The sequence below is a fragment of the Tenrec ecaudatus genome, chromosome 1 (genome assembly GCF_050624435.1).
Source record: "Tenrec ecaudatus isolate mTenEca1 chromosome 1, mTenEca1.hap1, whole genome shotgun sequence".
Lineage (NCBI taxonomy): Eukaryota > Metazoa > Chordata > Mammalia > Afrosoricida > Tenrecidae > Tenrec > Tenrec ecaudatus.
The window spans coordinates 149,709,044-149,727,372 of record NC_134530.1 but is presented as its reverse complement, the minus strand read 5'-3'; the positions used below and the strand labels follow the sequence as shown (position 1 = coordinate 149,727,372).

Below are 18,329 nucleotides of genomic sequence, written 5' to 3'. Positions count from 1 at the left end.
GAAAGCCGCCTCAGTTGACTGGTTTTATGATACGTAGCAATGCCTCGGAATTAAGTCGCTGGAATTAAGACGCTGGACACAGGTGTTAAATAGCTCCTTGATCAGGTCCCCACGTTCAAGCAAAAACACCCTGCTTCCCAGCTCCCCTGTACAGCGCCCAGATCGTGGCCGGCCCCACCGGGGGCCCGAAGGCCCCACGTCCGACGGCCGGGCCGGTGAGGCGGCCGCCGGGACCCTCTCCGCCGCCCAGGAGACGCTCGTTCCGGCAGGAATTTGCCCAGGGTTCCTCTCCTGCCCACTTCTTTCTCCGGCCACGTCCGGCTGCGTTTCCTTCGTCCGGCAAAGGCCGTCCAACGCCGACGGCCTCTCCCTTTAAAAGCTCATTGGGAGCAGAGCCGCCGCAAAGCCGACGCCGGCAGTCGGCCGGCAGGGGCGTCAAAGGGTTCTGCGCCTGCGCGCTCTTTACGCCCGCCCCCTTGGAGGACGTGGTTGCGGACGTGCGCGCTCCGAACCCGCCCTCCTTCCACCTCGCGACGCGAGGGCGGGGGCGCCGCGTGCGCGCGCGCTCTCGTTCCCTCGCTCGCCTGCTCATTCTCGGCGGCCGCTCTCGCTGCGGTTGGGGCTGGGGGCGGCGGCGGCGGCGGCGGCGGCGCGGGCGGCGGGCGGCGCGGGGCGGTCCGGCGGGTTCAAAGAGGAAAACATGGCGGAAAACAAAGGCGGCGGCGAGGCTGAGAGCGGCGGCGGGGGCAGCGGCAGCGCGCCGGTAACTGCCGGGGCCGCCGGGCCCGCGGCGCTGGAGGCGGAGCCGCCTCTCGCCGCGGTGCTTGTGGAGGAGGAGGAGGAGGAAGGCGGCAAGGCCGGCGCTGAGAGCGGCGCGGCTGGGCCCGACGACGCGGGGGTGGCGGCGGCCTCCTCGGGCTCGGGCTCGGCGCCGGCCCCGGCGGCCTCAGCCCCAGCGGCCTCAGTGGGCCCCGGAGTGCCCGCGGGGACGGTGTCCACGCCGGCCCCAGCGCCAGCCTCGGCCCCCGCTCCGGGTCCCTCGGCCGGGCCGCCGCCTGCACCGCCAGCCTCCCTCCTGGACACCTGCGCCGTGTGTCAGCAGAGCTTGCAGAGCCGGCGTGAGGCGGAGCCCAAGCTGCTGCCCTGTCTCCACTCCTTCTGCCTGCGCTGCCTGCCCGAGCCCGAGCGCCAGCTCAACGTGCCCATCCCGGGGGTCAGCAACGGCGACATCCAGCAAGGTGAGCGGGAGGCCTGCCCCACGCCTGGGCCGCAGGAGATTTGCGGAGCCGAGGAGGATCTGGGGACGGAGGTGCTCGGTCCCCGGGCTGCTCGGGCCGGCACGACCCCGAGGGGTCGGAAGGGTGAAAGACTCGACCCTCGGGAAGGTTTGCAGAGAGGCGGGACCGCGAGAGATGCGGGCAGAGTGCTGGGAGGGGTGCCGGCTGTGGGAGACGGGGGGAGGGGACCCGGGCCGCGAGCGAGGTTTCTGATGTGTGGACACGGGCCGGCAAGGCGTGGACTCCGCAGACGCTGCTTCGGATCCGATCGAGGAGCGTAGAGGTCTCGGGAAACATCTTGCAAGAAGCGTTTTGGGTGCTTGGGTCCCCGGAGGGGCGAGAGGACTAGAATTAAGTAGAGGAGAAGGAAGGGCACATTGGAGAGCTTGCGTCCAAGTGAGGGTATTCTCTTAGAAAGTAATTTTGAGATGACATTGACAAGGAGGGCTGCCTACCGAATAGGGTTACTGAGAGAGTGAAATGAAATAAAATGGGTAAGCTGAGTGCTTACTGAAGAAATGACAGCTAGTTTGTTATTAGTAGGAACTAATTGTAAGTGGGCATGGGAATGGAGCCTGGAAGTTTGGGAGGGAAAAATCCAAAGGTTTGGGAGTGAAGGAGAAATGAGCTGTGAAAGCAATTGGGAGTTAGGGGGGGAGCTGAGCATGAATTTCTTTCAGTACGTTATTGAGCCTCTAGTGTTTCAGGAACAGTGCTAGGATTGAAAAAATATATTGGAGGTGGAGCTCATTCGTAGTCTAGTAGGGGGAACAGATTTTGTAACTTGCTGTTTGTGGTGGTGGTTGAGGTACTGGCATGGTGCGCAGCTTCAAGAGGAAACTCCTGGGTAGGATTTTTGAAAGGTAAGGAGGTGTGTTCAAGGTATGTGTCCATACTCCTGGAGCTAAAGGCTGTCAGGTGACTGGTAGAAATTAGATTGGATTGATTGGTTGTGAATTTGAGCCAAAAATTCCTGCCCTGTGGAAAGGCTTCTTATTGTAATTCTCCATGAGGTTCTGGATTAACACATATACTGAATCAGAAACTACATTTTATAACAAGTTCCCCAGATGATTCTTATAGAGCCCCAGGTGATGATTACATAACATGAAAATCATTTGGGGATATTGCTAAAATGAAGTTTCTGATTCAGTATATCATAAGTGGAAATGCAAATTTTCAACAGTTGTAGAACCAAAACGAACTGGTTTGAAGTCCTGAGCTAACCACAGTGTTTCTGCAGTGAAAACTATGAATATTGTGCTGGTGAGTTCAATAGACAATAAAGGAACAGTTGATGACAACTTATAGCAACTGCTTGTGTTAGAGAGGAGACCTTCTTGGGGTTTTCTTGACTGCAAATTTTTATTTATTTTTACTAAATTGAAGTATATTTTATATGCAGTTTGTAAATCAGGTAACAACATATCAGCTGTTGTGTGGTGTCTAGTCAGTTTGAATCAGCCTTATAGGACAGGGTGTAGTTTACCATAGTATTTCCTACAGGGAAATTTATTGGCATTTCATATTGCTATTCCTTCATAAGTTCTGCATTCTCTTGGATCACCTTTCTCTGGAATGGATATTTAAGTGTGGCTGGCCAGGTAGCTGTCTTCCAACTTACCTGGCATAGACCAGTGAGTGCTTCCAACATTGTATCAATTTGTTGAAACTTCTCAATTGGGAGTCAGTTCTAGAGCCTTGTTTTCCCAATACCTTTCATGCAACTGAACTTATTCATTGGTTCTTAATCGTATGCTACCTCCTGAAATATGTGAACCTAGTAATATTAATAGTGACTCTGTGTATTCCTTTCATCTATCGGTGCTCCTTGCCTCATTCAGTAGTTTGTACATAGAATCCTTCAGTATTGCTACTCAGAGCTTGATTTTTTCCCTCAGTTATTTCAACTTTACCTTTTGGTTTTCTAATTCGTAGTTCTTTGCACATTACAACACGTTGTCTCCAACTGCCCTTTGAAATTTTCTGTGCGTTTCTTTTACGTAATTTCTTTCATTTGATGTAGGTACCTTTATGCACCCAAGAGTAAGTTTTTAGAGTCTTCTATGAACTGGCATAGACTTGATGGTAGAGTTTGGGCTTTGATTTTCAGATATCTGTTTTGGGCTTTCCTTTCTTGAATCCACTTAATGGCAGTGAGTTTGGTAGAGTTTTGAGTTTTACTTCCTTAGTATATGATGTCCTTTCACAACCTGTGATTAGTGTTCAGTGTGCCAAATCTTTTTTTTTTTTTAACTTTTGTTGTGGTTTGGGTGAAAGTTTACAAAGCAAATTAGTTTCCTATTTAAAATGTTTTGTGATGTTGGTTGTAATCGCCTTAATACAGTAGTGCTCTTCCCCCTTCCTGAACCCTGGGTTCCCTAGTTCCATTTGTACATATTTTCTACTCCTTGCAATTAGAATATGGTTGTTTTGTTTTTTTTATAGCAAATGATGCCTTTTTGCTGAAATCCTTCTGAGAACATTATCTGGGACTATGTCCGTGGTGTCAGTGTGTGGGTTCCAATGACCAAGCTTTCAATTAGTAAGTTAGTTGAGAGCAAACCGTTTATGCCCAATCAGGGCCCTGTAGACACTAAATCACTCACTCACTGCTGTCAATCGATTCCAAATCAATATTGAGCCTTTAGGACAGCGTAGAACTGCCCCTGTGGGTTTCTAAGACCATAGAAAACTTCATCTTTCTTTCTTGAGACAATAAATAGACTGACACAATTTAGGGAGGATCCTGACTAAGTGAGAAACTAGCATTTGGAATAGATAGTAAGGGGTTGAAATTAGCCTGTAAAGAAACAAACACGCAAATAAAACCCAAGCCCACTGCCACTGAGTTGATTCCCTACTCAGCAAGTAAAAGAAGTATTTGGAGACTAGAGATAAATATGGACTATACTTTAGTTTGAAGGTTTACTTTGCTGTTTCTTATTTATGACTTGGGTAGATTATTTTGTCTTAGCTTCAGTTTTCTCCTTTGTAAAACTGGAACAAAAGTACCTGTCTTACAGGATTATTGAGAATGAAATGAGTTGAAATGTGTAAAGTTGGCTGGTATCTGGTGACTTTGAGTCAGATTTTGATCCTAGCAACCGTGTAGGATAGAGTAGAAAAGTGTTACAGGCCTTCAAGGCTATATAATCTTTATTCAAGAAGTAGTTTTACTGGGATTTACTTGACATAGTACAATTTAATCATACAATGACTGCACTCTGTAGAAGCAGAATGCCACATCTTTCTGTCCCAGAGTTGCTGGTGGGGTTTGAACCACTAACTTTTTGTTTAGTAGTCCAAGTACTTAACCACTGTGCCACCAGAGTTCTCCTTTAAGTGATTAGTACATAGCAATCAGTGGAACTACAGCTAGTTTATTATTGTTAACTCATTGTAAGTGGCCATAGGAACGGAGGTAGAAGAGCATTGGAATTGCTATGAGGGAGACAAGTCTTGGGTGAATACAGGGTTTTCATTTGGTGGGGGCAGTGCTAGTAGTAGGAGCCCTTGTGGCCTAGTTTTTGTGTGTTGAGCTGCTAACCCCTTTACTAAAGACAGCAGTTTGGAACCACCAGATAGGCTCTCGACTCTCATACAGAGCTGTCAATCTTGGAACCTCACCGGAAACTCAACAGTTCTACCCTGCCCTATCGGCTTGTTAGGAGTCAGTATTGACTCGAAGACAGTGAGCTTTCTTTTGAGCTGTTTGAGTGCTATTAATGTAAATAAAGGAGCCCTGGTGGCATAGTGGTTATGCTTTGGACTGCGGTCTCCAGGGAGGTAGGTGATTTGAAACTACCAGTGGGAGAAAGTCTGAGCTTTCTACTTCAATAAAGAGTTACAGTCTTGGAAATTCACTGGGGCAGTTCTACCCTGTTCTATAGGATCGCTATGAGTCAACATCAGCTTTATGGCAGTGAGTTTGTGTTTTATGTTTGTTTTTATTAATGTAAATAAGGAATTCTGGCACAAAAGAGTGTGTGTTGGGGGGTAGGGGTTGGTGGGTAGTAAAATTTTATTTGGGATGTTTTAAGTATTTTTGGGATTATACGGGTTGATGTCAGATTAAGATTAGAAGAGATAATAGGTGTATGGAGGATAACTGCTAATGGCTCCAGTCTAATAAGACACGTGGGACTCAGTATTCCTGTGGGAACCTGGATTAGGTGAGAAGCTTGTGGAACACAATTTGAAAATGGAGTTTGGTTGATACAGTTGAGGTTTTGATTGTTGTTGTTAGGTGCCACTGAGTTGGATGCCATCCATAGCGACCATATACAGCAGGGTGAGCTTCCAAGACATTTGTTTGTTCATCTGAAGCCCATGGCATATTAAATATTCTTTAACACCATCATAATTCAAAGGCATCAATTCTTTGGTTTTCCTTGTTCATTGTCTAGCTTTCACATGCATCTGAAAGGATTGAAAATACCCAGAATTGAGTCAGACACACTTTAGTCCTCAAAGTGACATCTTTGCTTTTTAAACTTGTGTTGTGAGGTACCATTGAGGCAGTTGTGACTCATAGCAACCCTTTGCACAACAGAAACACTGCTCAGGTCTGTTAGTTCCTAGGCTTTAGCCCTTTGTTGCAGCCACTGTGTCAGTCCATTTCCTTGAGGGCCTTCCTTTTATTTTTTTTAAAATAAGTTACTTTATTGAGGGAGGTAAGTTACTCCACGTTAGCTGGTCGTAGACGGTAAAGGTCACATGTTAGAAGTGCGTTGGCAGGAGGCAGACCTCTACTACTAAAGGCTCCACTTGACACACAAAGTCCTGGGCTCCCCCACTTCTTCAAGTTCAAAAGTAGGTCACACTTTGCAGTCACCAAATAAAACAGATTCTCAACCAAGAGTCTTGAGGTCTTTGCTCAGTCAAGGCTTCAGGAGAAAATGTACTTCATTTCCCAGACTCCTCTGGAGGATTCAAGAGTCTCTTTCGCATCAAATCACCATGCTCCCTGCTCCTGGACCTCTTTTCTGCGTACTCATTTTTCAGGCATTTTCTCATCTCCCGATCAAGATCATTGCAATGCCCAAAAAATTTCAGAACGCTGTGATTTCTGTGGCATTCCTTTAGCAAGTTAATCAAGGCGTTGCATTCTTCAGTGTGCAGGTGTGGAGACAAGTCAGGATGCATCTCTAGAAGATGAAGGGTCACAGCAGAGCAACTCGCTCGCTGCCACCCCCGGAGGCCTGGAGCGGTGTGTCCCTCGGAGGCGCGCGTCGGAGAGGCCCGCGAGGCCAAAGCCGGGCCGCCTGGGCGGGCGGTGACTACCCCTTTTATTTTTTAACGTCCCTTTACCAAACATGATGCCCTTTCTTCAGGGACTGGTGTCCCTTGATAATCTTAGGTAATGTTGTTTTCTAACCAACAACTATAACAAACTTGGTCTCGAAGCCACCATGTTTTTAGGCTAGGAATCAAGAATCTGGGAAAGAATCTGTCAGTGTCAACATCTACACAAAGGAGTGTCAAAAGTTTGTGGAAAAATTGAATCAAAAGATAATGGAATTAACTTGAACTTTCTGAAAGCCAGAATAGCTCCCCCCAACCCCCTGTCTTGTCTACTCACAAGTGGATGGCTTTAAACAAGCAACAAAACGCCCAAACTCACTGCCATCTCGTTGATGCTGACTCATACTGGCCCTCTAGGGCAGAATAGGATTGCCCCAGTGGGTTTCCAAGACTATCACTTTACTGGAGTAGAAAGGCCCCACCTTTCTCTAGTGTAGCGGCTGGTGGTTTTGAACTACTGCTCTTGCAGTTAGCAGCCCAACACGTAACTATGGCACCACCAGGGCTTTAAAGGACAGAACTTGATTCTTTCACAGTTTGTGGGACTCCTAGTGTGAATTTAGGGTCCCAGCTCCATGGAGACTTTCTCTCACTTGGCTCCAGGGCAATGTCCTAATTGTCAGTCTCTCCAGGTTCCAGGAGTTTCACTGTGCCGGAGACCTGGGTCTAACTTGCTCTTCTGGCTCTTCTTTCTTTCTAGTAAGTCCCTTTCACTCTACTGGCTTCTCTCCTTTTAACTCTATTGTAAGGTAAAAGGTATTGCAGACTACAACCCAGGGAAATTCTCCCTACATCAGATCCGGAGTGTGACAGATTAAGATGTTGCATATCACCCTTGATTGGCTTATCACATCAGATCATATATGGGGTGGTGGTGTCATTATTATGTAACTGAGAAACCACAGAGAATCATGGTCCAGCCAAGTTTGACACATGCTTGGGAGGTGGGAGCAACATACAATTCCATCCAAATAAATACCTTTTAATTTGTACTTTAAAAAGTTAGCTTGCGATATTGGAAAGAACACTACGTTTACAGTTGGGGGTCACAGTTTTGCCACTTAAATAATTTTCACTTTAGAGGAAGTTCGTAATGTCTGTATCTCTTAGTTTATCTCTAAAATATAACAACTCATCCTTCACTTAATCTCAATTCAAATAAAACATGAAAATGCTTTACCAATTTTAGGTATTAGTGATCAACCTGTGATTTAGTTTCTGGTTAGGAGAACCATGGCTGGTAGTTTAATCGATCATCTTTCATATATAGCTCTGTACTGATAAAACCAAACCCTAGCTTGTGGCTGTCAAGTGTAGTTGATTTCAACTCATGTTTGACACCACGGGATTTTCTTGATTTTGATCTTAATGGAAACAGATCACCAGGACTTGCTTTTGTGCTGCCGCTGCTGCATGGTTTCTGAACTGCCAACCTTTAGGCTAGACTTCCAACTGTTAGCACCAGCCACCCCAGAGACCTTGTTCTGCAGCAGTAGGGAGTATGGTACTCTTCCACCTCACTAGCTTTTTTCTTTCTTTCTTTTCCTGCTCCTCTCACACACACTAGCGGTTCCCTTTAGTCTCTATGTTCCTAAACTTATTTGGCCTATCTTATCTTCCCTTTTCAGGAAAAGGGTGAGGGGGGAGATGTAGTGCCCTCCGGACAATTAAATACTTTTGTATTGTAGCTCCAAACCAGGATAAAATGTAGATAGCTGCTTTTGCAGCCTCCCTGGATTGTTCTAGGGTCCCCCCCTCTCTGCTGGGGTCTTTATTGCCCACTTTGGGAAATATGCATGAGCAGCATCAGCTCTGCCAGGGGCTGTTAGGATCGCAGATTCTTGGGCCTCTGCGTGATTCTCCTGCACACTTTGAGCTAGTATTCGTGAGTGAAGGCCTTTTTTGTGGATTGGATTGTGTGTGTGTCCCCGTCCCTCCCAAATATGTATAGTAAATCATGACCTCTATGCCTGTGGTTATAATCACATTTGGGGAATGGATTACTTTTGTAATGTTAATAAGATAGGATTCATAAATCATTTTCTTTTGAGATGAGATTAATTAAGCTAGCAATGAGAGGTAAAGGTGGAAGAAGATAGATGCCAGACCACATGGAGATCACCGTGGAGCTACAGAATAGACGTTGAAGATACAAAAAGCAAAGCCACCAGAGAGAAATCTTTCCCCTTTGACCGGTCCTCTGACTTCAGACTATTAGCTTCCTAAACTGTGAGAAAATAGGCTTCTGTTTTTTACAGTCTCCCACTTGTATTTCTGCTATTGTAGCAATAGCTACTAAGACAACCTGAATTTAAATGTCCCCTCCTCAGAATGGTTTTCTTTTCCTGTGGTACATCTAACATCTCAAGTGTTTACTTGCCTTGATTCTACTGGACTAGACTAAGCTAGAGTGGGTGATTAGTAAGTAGACTGTGAAGAAGACCCACCAAAATTGGTTATTCAACGGCTTATTTGGGAGCTTCTTCAGTGACGATTCAGTTGGTTTGGGTTTGACCAAAGTGTACTTTTTTAACAAGTACTACAAGTGATAAGATGTAGGTGATGCTTACCACATTTTGAGAAACAGGATTTGAGTATTTTGAAGAGAAAGACTGATTTACTGCTGGCATATTTGAAAAATATTGTTAAATCTAAACAGCGACCCTTTAAAAGTGCTATTGTAATTTTTTTGGGGGGGTCGTTGAATGGAACTATTTCAGCTCTCATCAAAATAGCTATTTACTATAAGTAGTAGATATGTATAAATGTTTAATGTGTCATTGAAGGTACACATTTTGTATTTATGCAGCTGAACAAACCCTGAAATGAACTATTGAAGGAGAGGCTGTGTGTAGCGGGGCATACCTGGGACAGCATGGTACAGTGGGAGAACTGAATTGCGAGTAAATTGCATTGGGTTCTGCAATTCTGGGACAATGAGTTCCCTTATGTGGCTTTTTGCCCTTGATTTTTTTTTGGGGGAAAAAAACTAAGGGAATTTCCCAGAAGTAATGGATGACCCCTAAGGATTGATTACCTTATCTTGGTAATTGGCAAGAAGTGCCTCCTTGGTAATTAATAAACCTCTCTCTGTCCTAAGGTGTCCTCACCTTGTAATAGCAAGGGGGGAGGGTCCCACTGTAATTAATGATGAGGGCTCTGCCTTGTAGCTTGAGGCTGGCTATAAAAGCCGAGGGACCCAGAGCAAAGCTGCCTAGATTGAGAGGAGAGCCAGCAGTGTTGGCTGGTGTAGAGCTTGTTTAGAACTGCCCTTTTGGTGAAGGGAAGGCTCCTCCTTGATTAGCGGTTCTCAACCTGTGGGTCATGACTCTTTTGGGGGTTGAGCGACCCTTTCACAGGGATCACCCGATTCATAACAGTAGCAAAACAGCTATGAAGTAGCAACGAGAATAGTTTTATGATTGGGGGGGTCACCACAGCATGAGGAACCGTATTAATGGGTCGCGGAGTAGGAAGGTTAAGAACCACTGTTCTAGATCTCACTGTGTGCCTCCTCCTGACTTTCTTGTTTATGAGCTCCATTTCTCATTCTTCCATTATAACTTGCTATTCCTGAAGTAGTATTCTTTACCCTCTTCAGCAAGTATGTATTATCTGTGAGATCAGTGAGATTTTGCAGTGCAATTTTTGAACCCAGTAGGGAAACTGGGCAGGAGCTGCTTGAGAAGTGGGAAATGAGGAGATACTTAACCTCCACCGCCTAGGAACCAGCTTTTTGAAGCTTTTGTTTGGCTATGAATTCGCCACGCAACCTTTGGCAAGGCACCTAAGCAGACTTTTCTGGTGTTCTGTAACATGGAGGAGTTGAGTTCATTTTTCGTAAAATTCTGTGAACTTATCTCCTAATTGGTACCATCTGCACAATTGTAATGTTTGTGGGGATGTGTGTGATGGAAATATCCACAAAGAGGGGGGATTGAGTATTTATGAATTTTTCAGTTTTTGTGTGAAAAGTCTTAGGTGACTACAGTCCTATGGTGGTGAGAAGACCTCTAGGTGTAGTGTGAGGAACATCTGGATTCCCATAGCATTGTGAACCACTTCGGGTGGGCACCTCCAGGGTGCATGGACTGGAGAGCCATTTCAGCTTCTGTCTGTGACTCATCTCTTTGGGGGCTTTAAATATACCCTACTACATCTAATGTCCTGTTTGACAGAAACAAGCTAGAGTTTTTAAAATGATAACATGGTTTCACATCACAACCAGTTACATAGCAAGGTGTGTCAAAGAAGATGGAAACACTTTAAAAAATTGTTTTATTAGGGGCTCATACAACTCTTATCATAATCCATACACCCATCAATTGTGTAAAGCACATTTGTACATTCATTGCTCTCATCATTCTCAAAACATTTGCTCTCCACTTAAGTCCCTGCCATCAGCTCCTCTTTTTTCTCCTCCCTCCCCACTCCCCCTCCCTCATGAACCCTTGATAATTTATAAATTATTATTTTGTCATATATTGCCCTGTCTGATCGACATCTCCCTTCACCCACTTTTTTGTTGGCTGTTCCCCAGGGAGGAGGTCACATGTAGATCCTTGTAATTGGTACCCCCTTGACGGAAACACTTTTTAACAACTTCGTAGCATTGCTTTTGGTTGTAGGCCAGAGTAAAACTGCCCCATAGGGTTTCCAATACTGTAATCTTTACAGAAGCTGACTGCCAAATCTTTCCCTTAGAATAACTATAGATACATTACTTCACATATCTACCACCTGTAAGTTAAGGTTATAAGTTATATTTACCTCCTGAGAATTCAGTATGCAAAATGTTTCATCTTGTACCTGGTACGCAATGAGCCTTCTAACAACTAATAATGTACAGCACTCCTGATAAGTCCAAATTTTCCCAAATACCTATTAAAACTTTTTGGTGTAAATGTAATATTTTAAATAATCTATTTTATATTGGTAACTATATAAAATTTTAGTTAAAATCTAATTGCGTATTTATATACCTCTCATGGGACCCAAAGTGAGAATACTTTAATGCATGAATTCTCATGTGTGAGCTACAGGACTCCAGTGAAGGGGTGCTGTTGCCCCTGAGAATTTCAAGGGTTCACAGTTAAAAAACTCTTTTCATAATAACATGGATTCATTATTGCCTTGTTTGCAGTGCTGACATATTAATGGTGCAAATAGTAGGTAGAACTGCTGGTAACTTAGCAGAAATCAAGATGATGTTCATGCCATGGAATTGTTTCTGATTTATAGTGACATAGTATGGCAGAGTAGAACTGCCCAGGGTTTCCAAGGCATTTCTCTTTGCATGAACAGATCGTCAAATCTTTCTGCTGTGGCACTGCTAGGGGTAGGTTTGAACCACCAACCTTTTGGTTGAGTGGCCATATGCTTAGTATTGCTCCATAATTCCATAGCATCAAGGTGATGGGCTTAAACTGTGCTAAAAATGCATTCTTAGAGTCAGACACAGATAAAAAGCAAACAAAATCCCACTCTAGTTTCACTTTCCAAGGAGCCCTAATGGCATAACATTTATTTAGGCTCTTAGCTGGTGGTTCTAGTCTACTGGTTGTTTCATGGGAGAAAGTTGTGACAATCCAATCTACTTCTATAAAGGTTACAGCCTAGGAAAACTCTCTGGGAAAATCCTACTTGGTTCTATAGAGTTGTTATGAGTTGGAATACAGTAAGTTCCTTACTTTCTGCCTTTGATGAAACCGTACAAAGTTACATTATGAAATCTTGGTTCTTAATCTTGTGTGTGATGAAATAAGTAATTTAAAAAATAATGTATTTGTTATTGAGAATATAGGCAGCAAACAGCACACCAATTCAAGTTTCTGTACGTACAGTTCAGTGACATACCATTTTTGAATTGTACAGCCTATCTCACTGTTCCTTTTGGGTTGTTCCTTCCTCATGAACATAAATTAACTGCCCTGATAGAAGTCCTGGTGGCTAAGTGGTTACGCATTGGGCTAACTCTCAAGGTCCACAGTTCAAAATCACCAGTGAAAGATTGGGCTTTCTACTTATGTAAAGGGTTACAGTCTCAGAAAATCACAGGGGCAGTTCTATCTTGCCCCATAGGGTCACTAGTCCGCATTGACTTGATGGCAGTGAATTTTTTTTTAAGGTTCCGAGGGTAATTAGTTCTCAGCAGAAAACTTTTTCCTGATTTTGAACTCTTTGAGCTGAGAGTGCAACCTTTAAGCTAACTACATGCTGATTTTTTCCCCCTTTTCTTAAAGTTTTCTTGGCACATAATCCACATATCATACAGTTAAATAGTTCAGTCATATTAAAGTTGTGCAATCATTTCCGCAATCAATTGAAGATCTTGTTTTAATTACTTTTCACAGACTTGGGCTCCAGTGTCTTCATTCTCTGACATCCTCATTTGTACATCTTGAGGGAAGAGTCACCGAGGGGGGGAATATCATCTAAGCTCTTGGATTTTTTTTTTAAGCTCTTGGATTTTAAGAGTTGCCTTTCTTCTACTCTACCTTTCCATCGATAGGGTAGCGTGACACCAGATATGCCATTGTGAGAGTTAAGTCTTTGAATTTATGTTACCAATGTTAATGTTGCTAATCCTAATTCAGTTTTATGCTCTTGTAGTATTCCAGTTTTTTACATTAATATTTTATTGTGTTTAAGGTTAAAGTTTACACAGCAAGTTAGATTCCCATTTAATAATTTCTTCACAAATTATTAAGTCATTCCGGTTATATTTTTCAAAATGTGACTTCATTCTCATGAATTCTGTTCTGGTTGTACCATTTTTAGTGCAAGTGGTCTCTGAGTTGCAAATTTACAGACAACTCCTACTTGCTCTTTAATGTAGTGCTTTGAACCGGTTCTTTCCTGGCTGATGAAGTGAAACAGGAACAGAACACAATTTTGCTATGTGGGCCATTGGTTATGGTAACCAAAAGGGGGAAAATTAAGAGTCGAAGCCCTGAGATGGGAGACTTGTAAGAGCCCTTTAGGAACAACCTGCCGCACAAGACTGGATGATCGGAGTGTCAGGATTGTGGAGGGCCATGCAGTCACAGTGCTGCTGTCTGCCTCCATCTTAAGCTGGGGTTCCACCATTTTTGAAGCCCCGATTTAATATTCTGTAAATTTCTCGCACTTTGAAATATGGCAGCAAAAATTCTTAACTGACATCTTCACTTGTTGAGCTTTGAACTTTGAACCATTGAGAAAGTTTTCAACTGTTTCTGGCACTAAAATAAGGCTAAATAAATAGGAACCTGTGTACTTGGCCTGACTGACCAGCAGATTCTTAAACAGTCACAGGACTAACTCTTGTTCATCACTTGGGAGGAGGTGACTACTTGTGCTAGTTTCCCTGCCCTCCCACCTTTAGCATTCTTTTGGACCATTTTCCCTCATAAACTCAAACTCACTGCCATCGGACTATTCCAACTCATGATGACCCAATAGGACAGGATAGAACTGCTTCTTGGTTTTCAAGACCAACTCTTTACGGAGAGTAGAAAGCTTCAGGATTGCCATGAGCAGCTGGCGGTTTTGACCTGCTGACCTTACATGTATCCTACCAGGGCTCTTTACTGATTGTCTTTATTGTATGAGCCTTAGTGTTATTTAGTTAGCTCCTAGGTGTCCTCAAGGGAAAATTTTGGTTTAAGAGCTAAAAGAGTAGCACAGGGTGATAGTCTCAGGGAGTCCAGTAGTCTCAATTGGCCTTGTAAGTCTTCACTTCTTAAGAACTTGATTTCTGGTGCACACTTTCCCCTTTCCCCCAGTTCTACCAGGACCCAAGGACCCATCAGTAGGGGTCCTGATCAGAACATTTCATATTGGTGGCTGTTCCTGAAGATCCCCCCGCCAAAAAAAAAATCTGTAGGTTGTCCTTTTCCCCTCTTGATGGGCATAAATATTAATTTTTAGGTGGCCCTACAAATTCAATTTGTCTTCTGTTTTTCTTACATTTAATAGTTTATGTTTGATCTGTTTTGTACAAAGTATAGGTCTTACAGTTTTGTCCCAGGCACTTTATATTTTTATTTTCACAGTAGACTTTCATAAAAAATGAAAATGCAGCTAAAAGTACAGTAAGTTTCTGAATGGTTCATTTGTTAGCCATCCAAGGAAACTCCTTTACCAAGGGTGAGGTAATTATTATGGGTTCTGGGCAAGAAAGCACAATAGTGATTAGTTTTCCTTTTTTTGTGTGTGTGTTACATTAAGCAGCTTCAAAGGATTTTGAGAACATTTTCATTGTGTTTTAATACCATTTTCTACAAATGTTTTAAAACTTTCCTTTTCCCCTTACCCTTCATATTATCTCTTAGAACTTAAAACTGAAAATATCCCAGTAAGATGATTTAAAACAAAACAAAACAAAACGACTGAAAATATTAAGATGCTTTGTCCCAAGGTTGGATTTGGTAGACAAAAGTATTAAGAAGAGGGCTCTTAGGTAGAGTGGAATATACAGCTTGACAGTGACTCTGCCGTGGATTTGAAGGAAGGAGAACTTCCAGATTTCTACTTGTACCATCGTAGATGACTGCTAAAATAAGAATTTGGACTATTGTGGCCTGTCAGCTTTTTTGTGTTATATTAATAGAAGATCCTCTCTGGGTTACACAGATTTATCTTTCAGCCACTGGAAAGTGACTTGAAAATGAAACCTTACATAATAAATACTTAATAAAAAATAATGTAATTCAAAACACCTGCCAAATTTCTAAAACTTGTAATTGAGCAGATTTGTGGGTAGGGGTTTTGGGAGTATTACACGGTGTTACTGTGCTGATGGGTCTGAAGAACTGCAATTGTGATTCAGAGAGAGGACTGGACTTTTATCTTCCCTTTCTAAGTAGTAATGAAGTTTGCTGCTTTTTGTGGGATATCATCTCTAGGAGTTGCAAAGTATGTAAAAGGAATATGCAATACATGTAGAGTCCATTGAATCTCACAGAAGTGTTATTAGTCACATATTATTACAGCACACTGTGAGACACTTTATAATAAAGAATAAGTAAATGCTTATTGAAATAATGGTTTTCAAATAAGGGCTTAGTCCTGGCTGAAGTTCATTGCTTCTGCATTTAATCAAGATTGCTTTGGAGGTGATGATCCCCCTTTCCCACATGCATATTACATGAATAAATTTAGACAGTATACTTTTGAGTGTACCCAGGCTCTTTAAAGTGTTAAAAAGCAAGTATGTCACCTTGCACTAACCCAGCCTACTTTCAGTTGCCTCATAGGCATCGGAAAGCTGGACAAAAAATAAGGAAGACCAGACAAGGATTGATGCATTTGATTAAGGTACTAGAGAAGGATATTGAAAGTACCATGGACTGTCAGAACAAAACCCAAATCTGTCTTGGAGGAAGTACAACCAGTCTGGAAGTACAATGTCTGGCATTTTTTGAGCATGTTATCAGGAGGGACATTATGGATTGAATTACGTTTCCCAAAGTATGTGTTGCAAATCCTAACCTGTGTGCCCGTGATGATTATTTCATTTGGGAATAGGTTGTCTTTAGTACGTTAGTGAGGCAGGCCTAGTGGCAGGCAATGTCACTAGTTATCATGATCTTGTCAGTCTCTTTTAAGATAAAAAGACATTAAACAAGTGGGCAGAAGACAGATGCTAAGACTCATGGTGATCCCCAAGGAACCAAGAAGCAGAAGCTGAAGACACAAGGACCTATTTCCATAGCAACCAGAGAAAGCTTCCCTCATAGCTCAAAACTCACTGCCATTTAGTTGATTCCGACTGAGAATTTAAAGTACTCAAAAACTCAATTTCACTGCCATAGGGTCAGTGCTGACGCGTGGCAGTCCCTCATGGGTTTCCAAGACTGTAACTGTTTATGGGAGTAGAAATAGTCCAGTTTTTCTCCTTGAGAGCTGCTGGTGGTTTTGAACTGCTGACCATTCGGATCATAGCCTACTACACCATCAGGGCTCCTCAAATCCCCGTCCTGTCTTTCTCCCTCGGAGTAGCTAGTGGTTTCAAACTGTTAACTTTGCGGTAGGGCTCCTTGCCCTTGAGCTAGCACTGTTGAATTTAGATGCCTAACCTTCCAAACTGTGAGAAAATAAGTTTGTTAAAACGATCCACTCCTAGAATTCTGTTAAAGCAGCCAATAGAGAGGGTAACACACGTACAAATGTGCTTTACACAATTGATATATGTATGGATTGTGATAAGAGTTGAATGAGCCCCCAATAAAATGATTTAAAAAAAAAAGAAAGTAAATGTCTAAACAGTAATGATGGCAACATGTACAAAAATGCTTGATATAATTGATGTATGAATTGTTACAAGAGCTGTAAAGCCCCAGTAAAATGATCTTTTAATACGTTAAAAAAAAAAAGCAGCCATAGATAATCAAGGCATATGTCATGCTTGGTAGTGGGTCAGATAACGAGATGGATTGGCACAGTGACTACACAGTAGGCTCAAGCATAATAATGATGTTTAAGGCTGGTACAGGACCAGGCAGTGTTTCGTTCTGTTGTGCATGTGTCATGAGTTAGAAACAAACAACAAACGAAACAACAAGTTACTCTCATAATTTTAAAGATTTTCATTTACTCAAGTACTTAGGTAAAAATTTCCCTTCAGAGTGCTTTAATAATCTATTTTGTAATAATTCAGTAGGATTAAGCATCTTTAAAAGCACCAGCAGTGTTTTTACTAATTGGAGAGACAAAGAAAAGATGTAGGAACTTTCAAATCATAAATTGTATAGTAGAATTTCATAAGTTAATTGGAATTCTGCATAAAATATTGTCTCAAAGGGGTTTACAAAAGTTGGTTTTACCTATGACATACGTGCTTTTAGAATTTTACTAATTCTGCCTCAAACAGATTATAGAATACTTCAGAAATTTACCTACCTGTTATTCTCCCGTTCTCTAGGAAAGCTCAGTTTTTGACATGTTGCAAAAGGATGATGCTCAACTACGGTGTCATAGGATAGGGCAGCATATTGCACACCTAACTCTTCACAGCTGTCCTACCACATTTTTGAACTGTGTGTGAAACTTATTTTGTTTAAAATTGCATATTTGTGGCTTATGGGATATGTTGATGCCAGTGGGCAATTTAAAGTGGCATAAAACACTTGAAATTTGCTCAGATTGTTCTTGGACAATCTTAGGATAAAGTTGATCTGGTGTTCAAGCCATTTGTTTATAGAGGAATGGTCAAGATAGTAAACAGATCTATAGAGAAGCTCTGAGAGAGATGAAAATACTGTTATACTCGTTCAAGACCTTTTACTCAATATTGTGAGAATCCTTTATGATGTTTAAAGTTGTACTTTGAATTAGTCTAAAGGACTGATATACCATGCGAAGCCCAGCGTCTGCAACCGTGAGACCAGAAGAACTAGATGTTGCCCAGCATAGCTGACAGCTCTGGAAGGGATCTTTGTAGTAAGTTCTGAAGAGACCAAAACCAAAAATCATTAAAAAAAAAAGACACACTTGCTGGTCTGATACAGGCTAGTGGAGCTCCGAGAACCAGCCGTTGTATACCCTTTGGACCTGGAATTGAACTCTCGCCGCCTCTCAGTTTTCAGTCAGACATTAGATAGGCCTGTGAGGACGTACGGCCCAGAAGGCAGGAAGGGAACGGAGAGAAGTAGAAACTAAAGGAGGAGGAAGTGGCAGGACTTTTATATTGTGGAGTTGCACTCTCACAAATCACAGCGTGTATACATTGTTGGATGGAAAACCAATTTCCTCGGTAAGCTT

At 42.8% G+C, this 18,329-nt stretch overlaps 2 protein-coding genes across 3 annotated transcripts in view; one reads left to right on the top strand and one right to left on the bottom strand.

The window, feature by feature from the left end:
* The first annotated feature begins 658 nt into the window (after positions 1–658).
* The window catches only part of TRIM33 (tripartite motif containing 33), a 123,443-nt gene continuing 105,772 nt past the window's right edge, over positions 659–18,329 (top strand). For both annotated transcript variants that reach the window (XM_075559629.1, XM_075559626.1), the window contains exon 1: positions 659–1,238. In XM_075559629.1, coding sequence (XP_075415744.1) covers positions 701–1,238 — 538 coding nt within the window. In that variant the 5' untranslated portion in view covers positions 659–700. The remainder of the gene's footprint in view (positions 1,239–18,329) is intronic.
* LOC142458712 (COX assembly mitochondrial protein 2 homolog) lies at positions 5,962–6,560 on the bottom strand. The gene has a single exon (XM_075559639.1). It carries the CDS (start codon positions 6,423–6,425, stop codon positions 6,186–6,188), a length of 240 nt encoding a protein of 79 aa, XP_075415754.1. The 5' UTR covers positions 6,426–6,560; the 3' UTR covers positions 5,962–6,185.

Bases quoted from the DNA above. Each gene is read 5' to 3' on its own strand.
- LOC142458712 (XM_075559639.1), bottom strand. From the start codon at position 6,425: ATGCATCCTGACTTGTCTCCACACCTGCACACTGAAGAATGCAACGCC.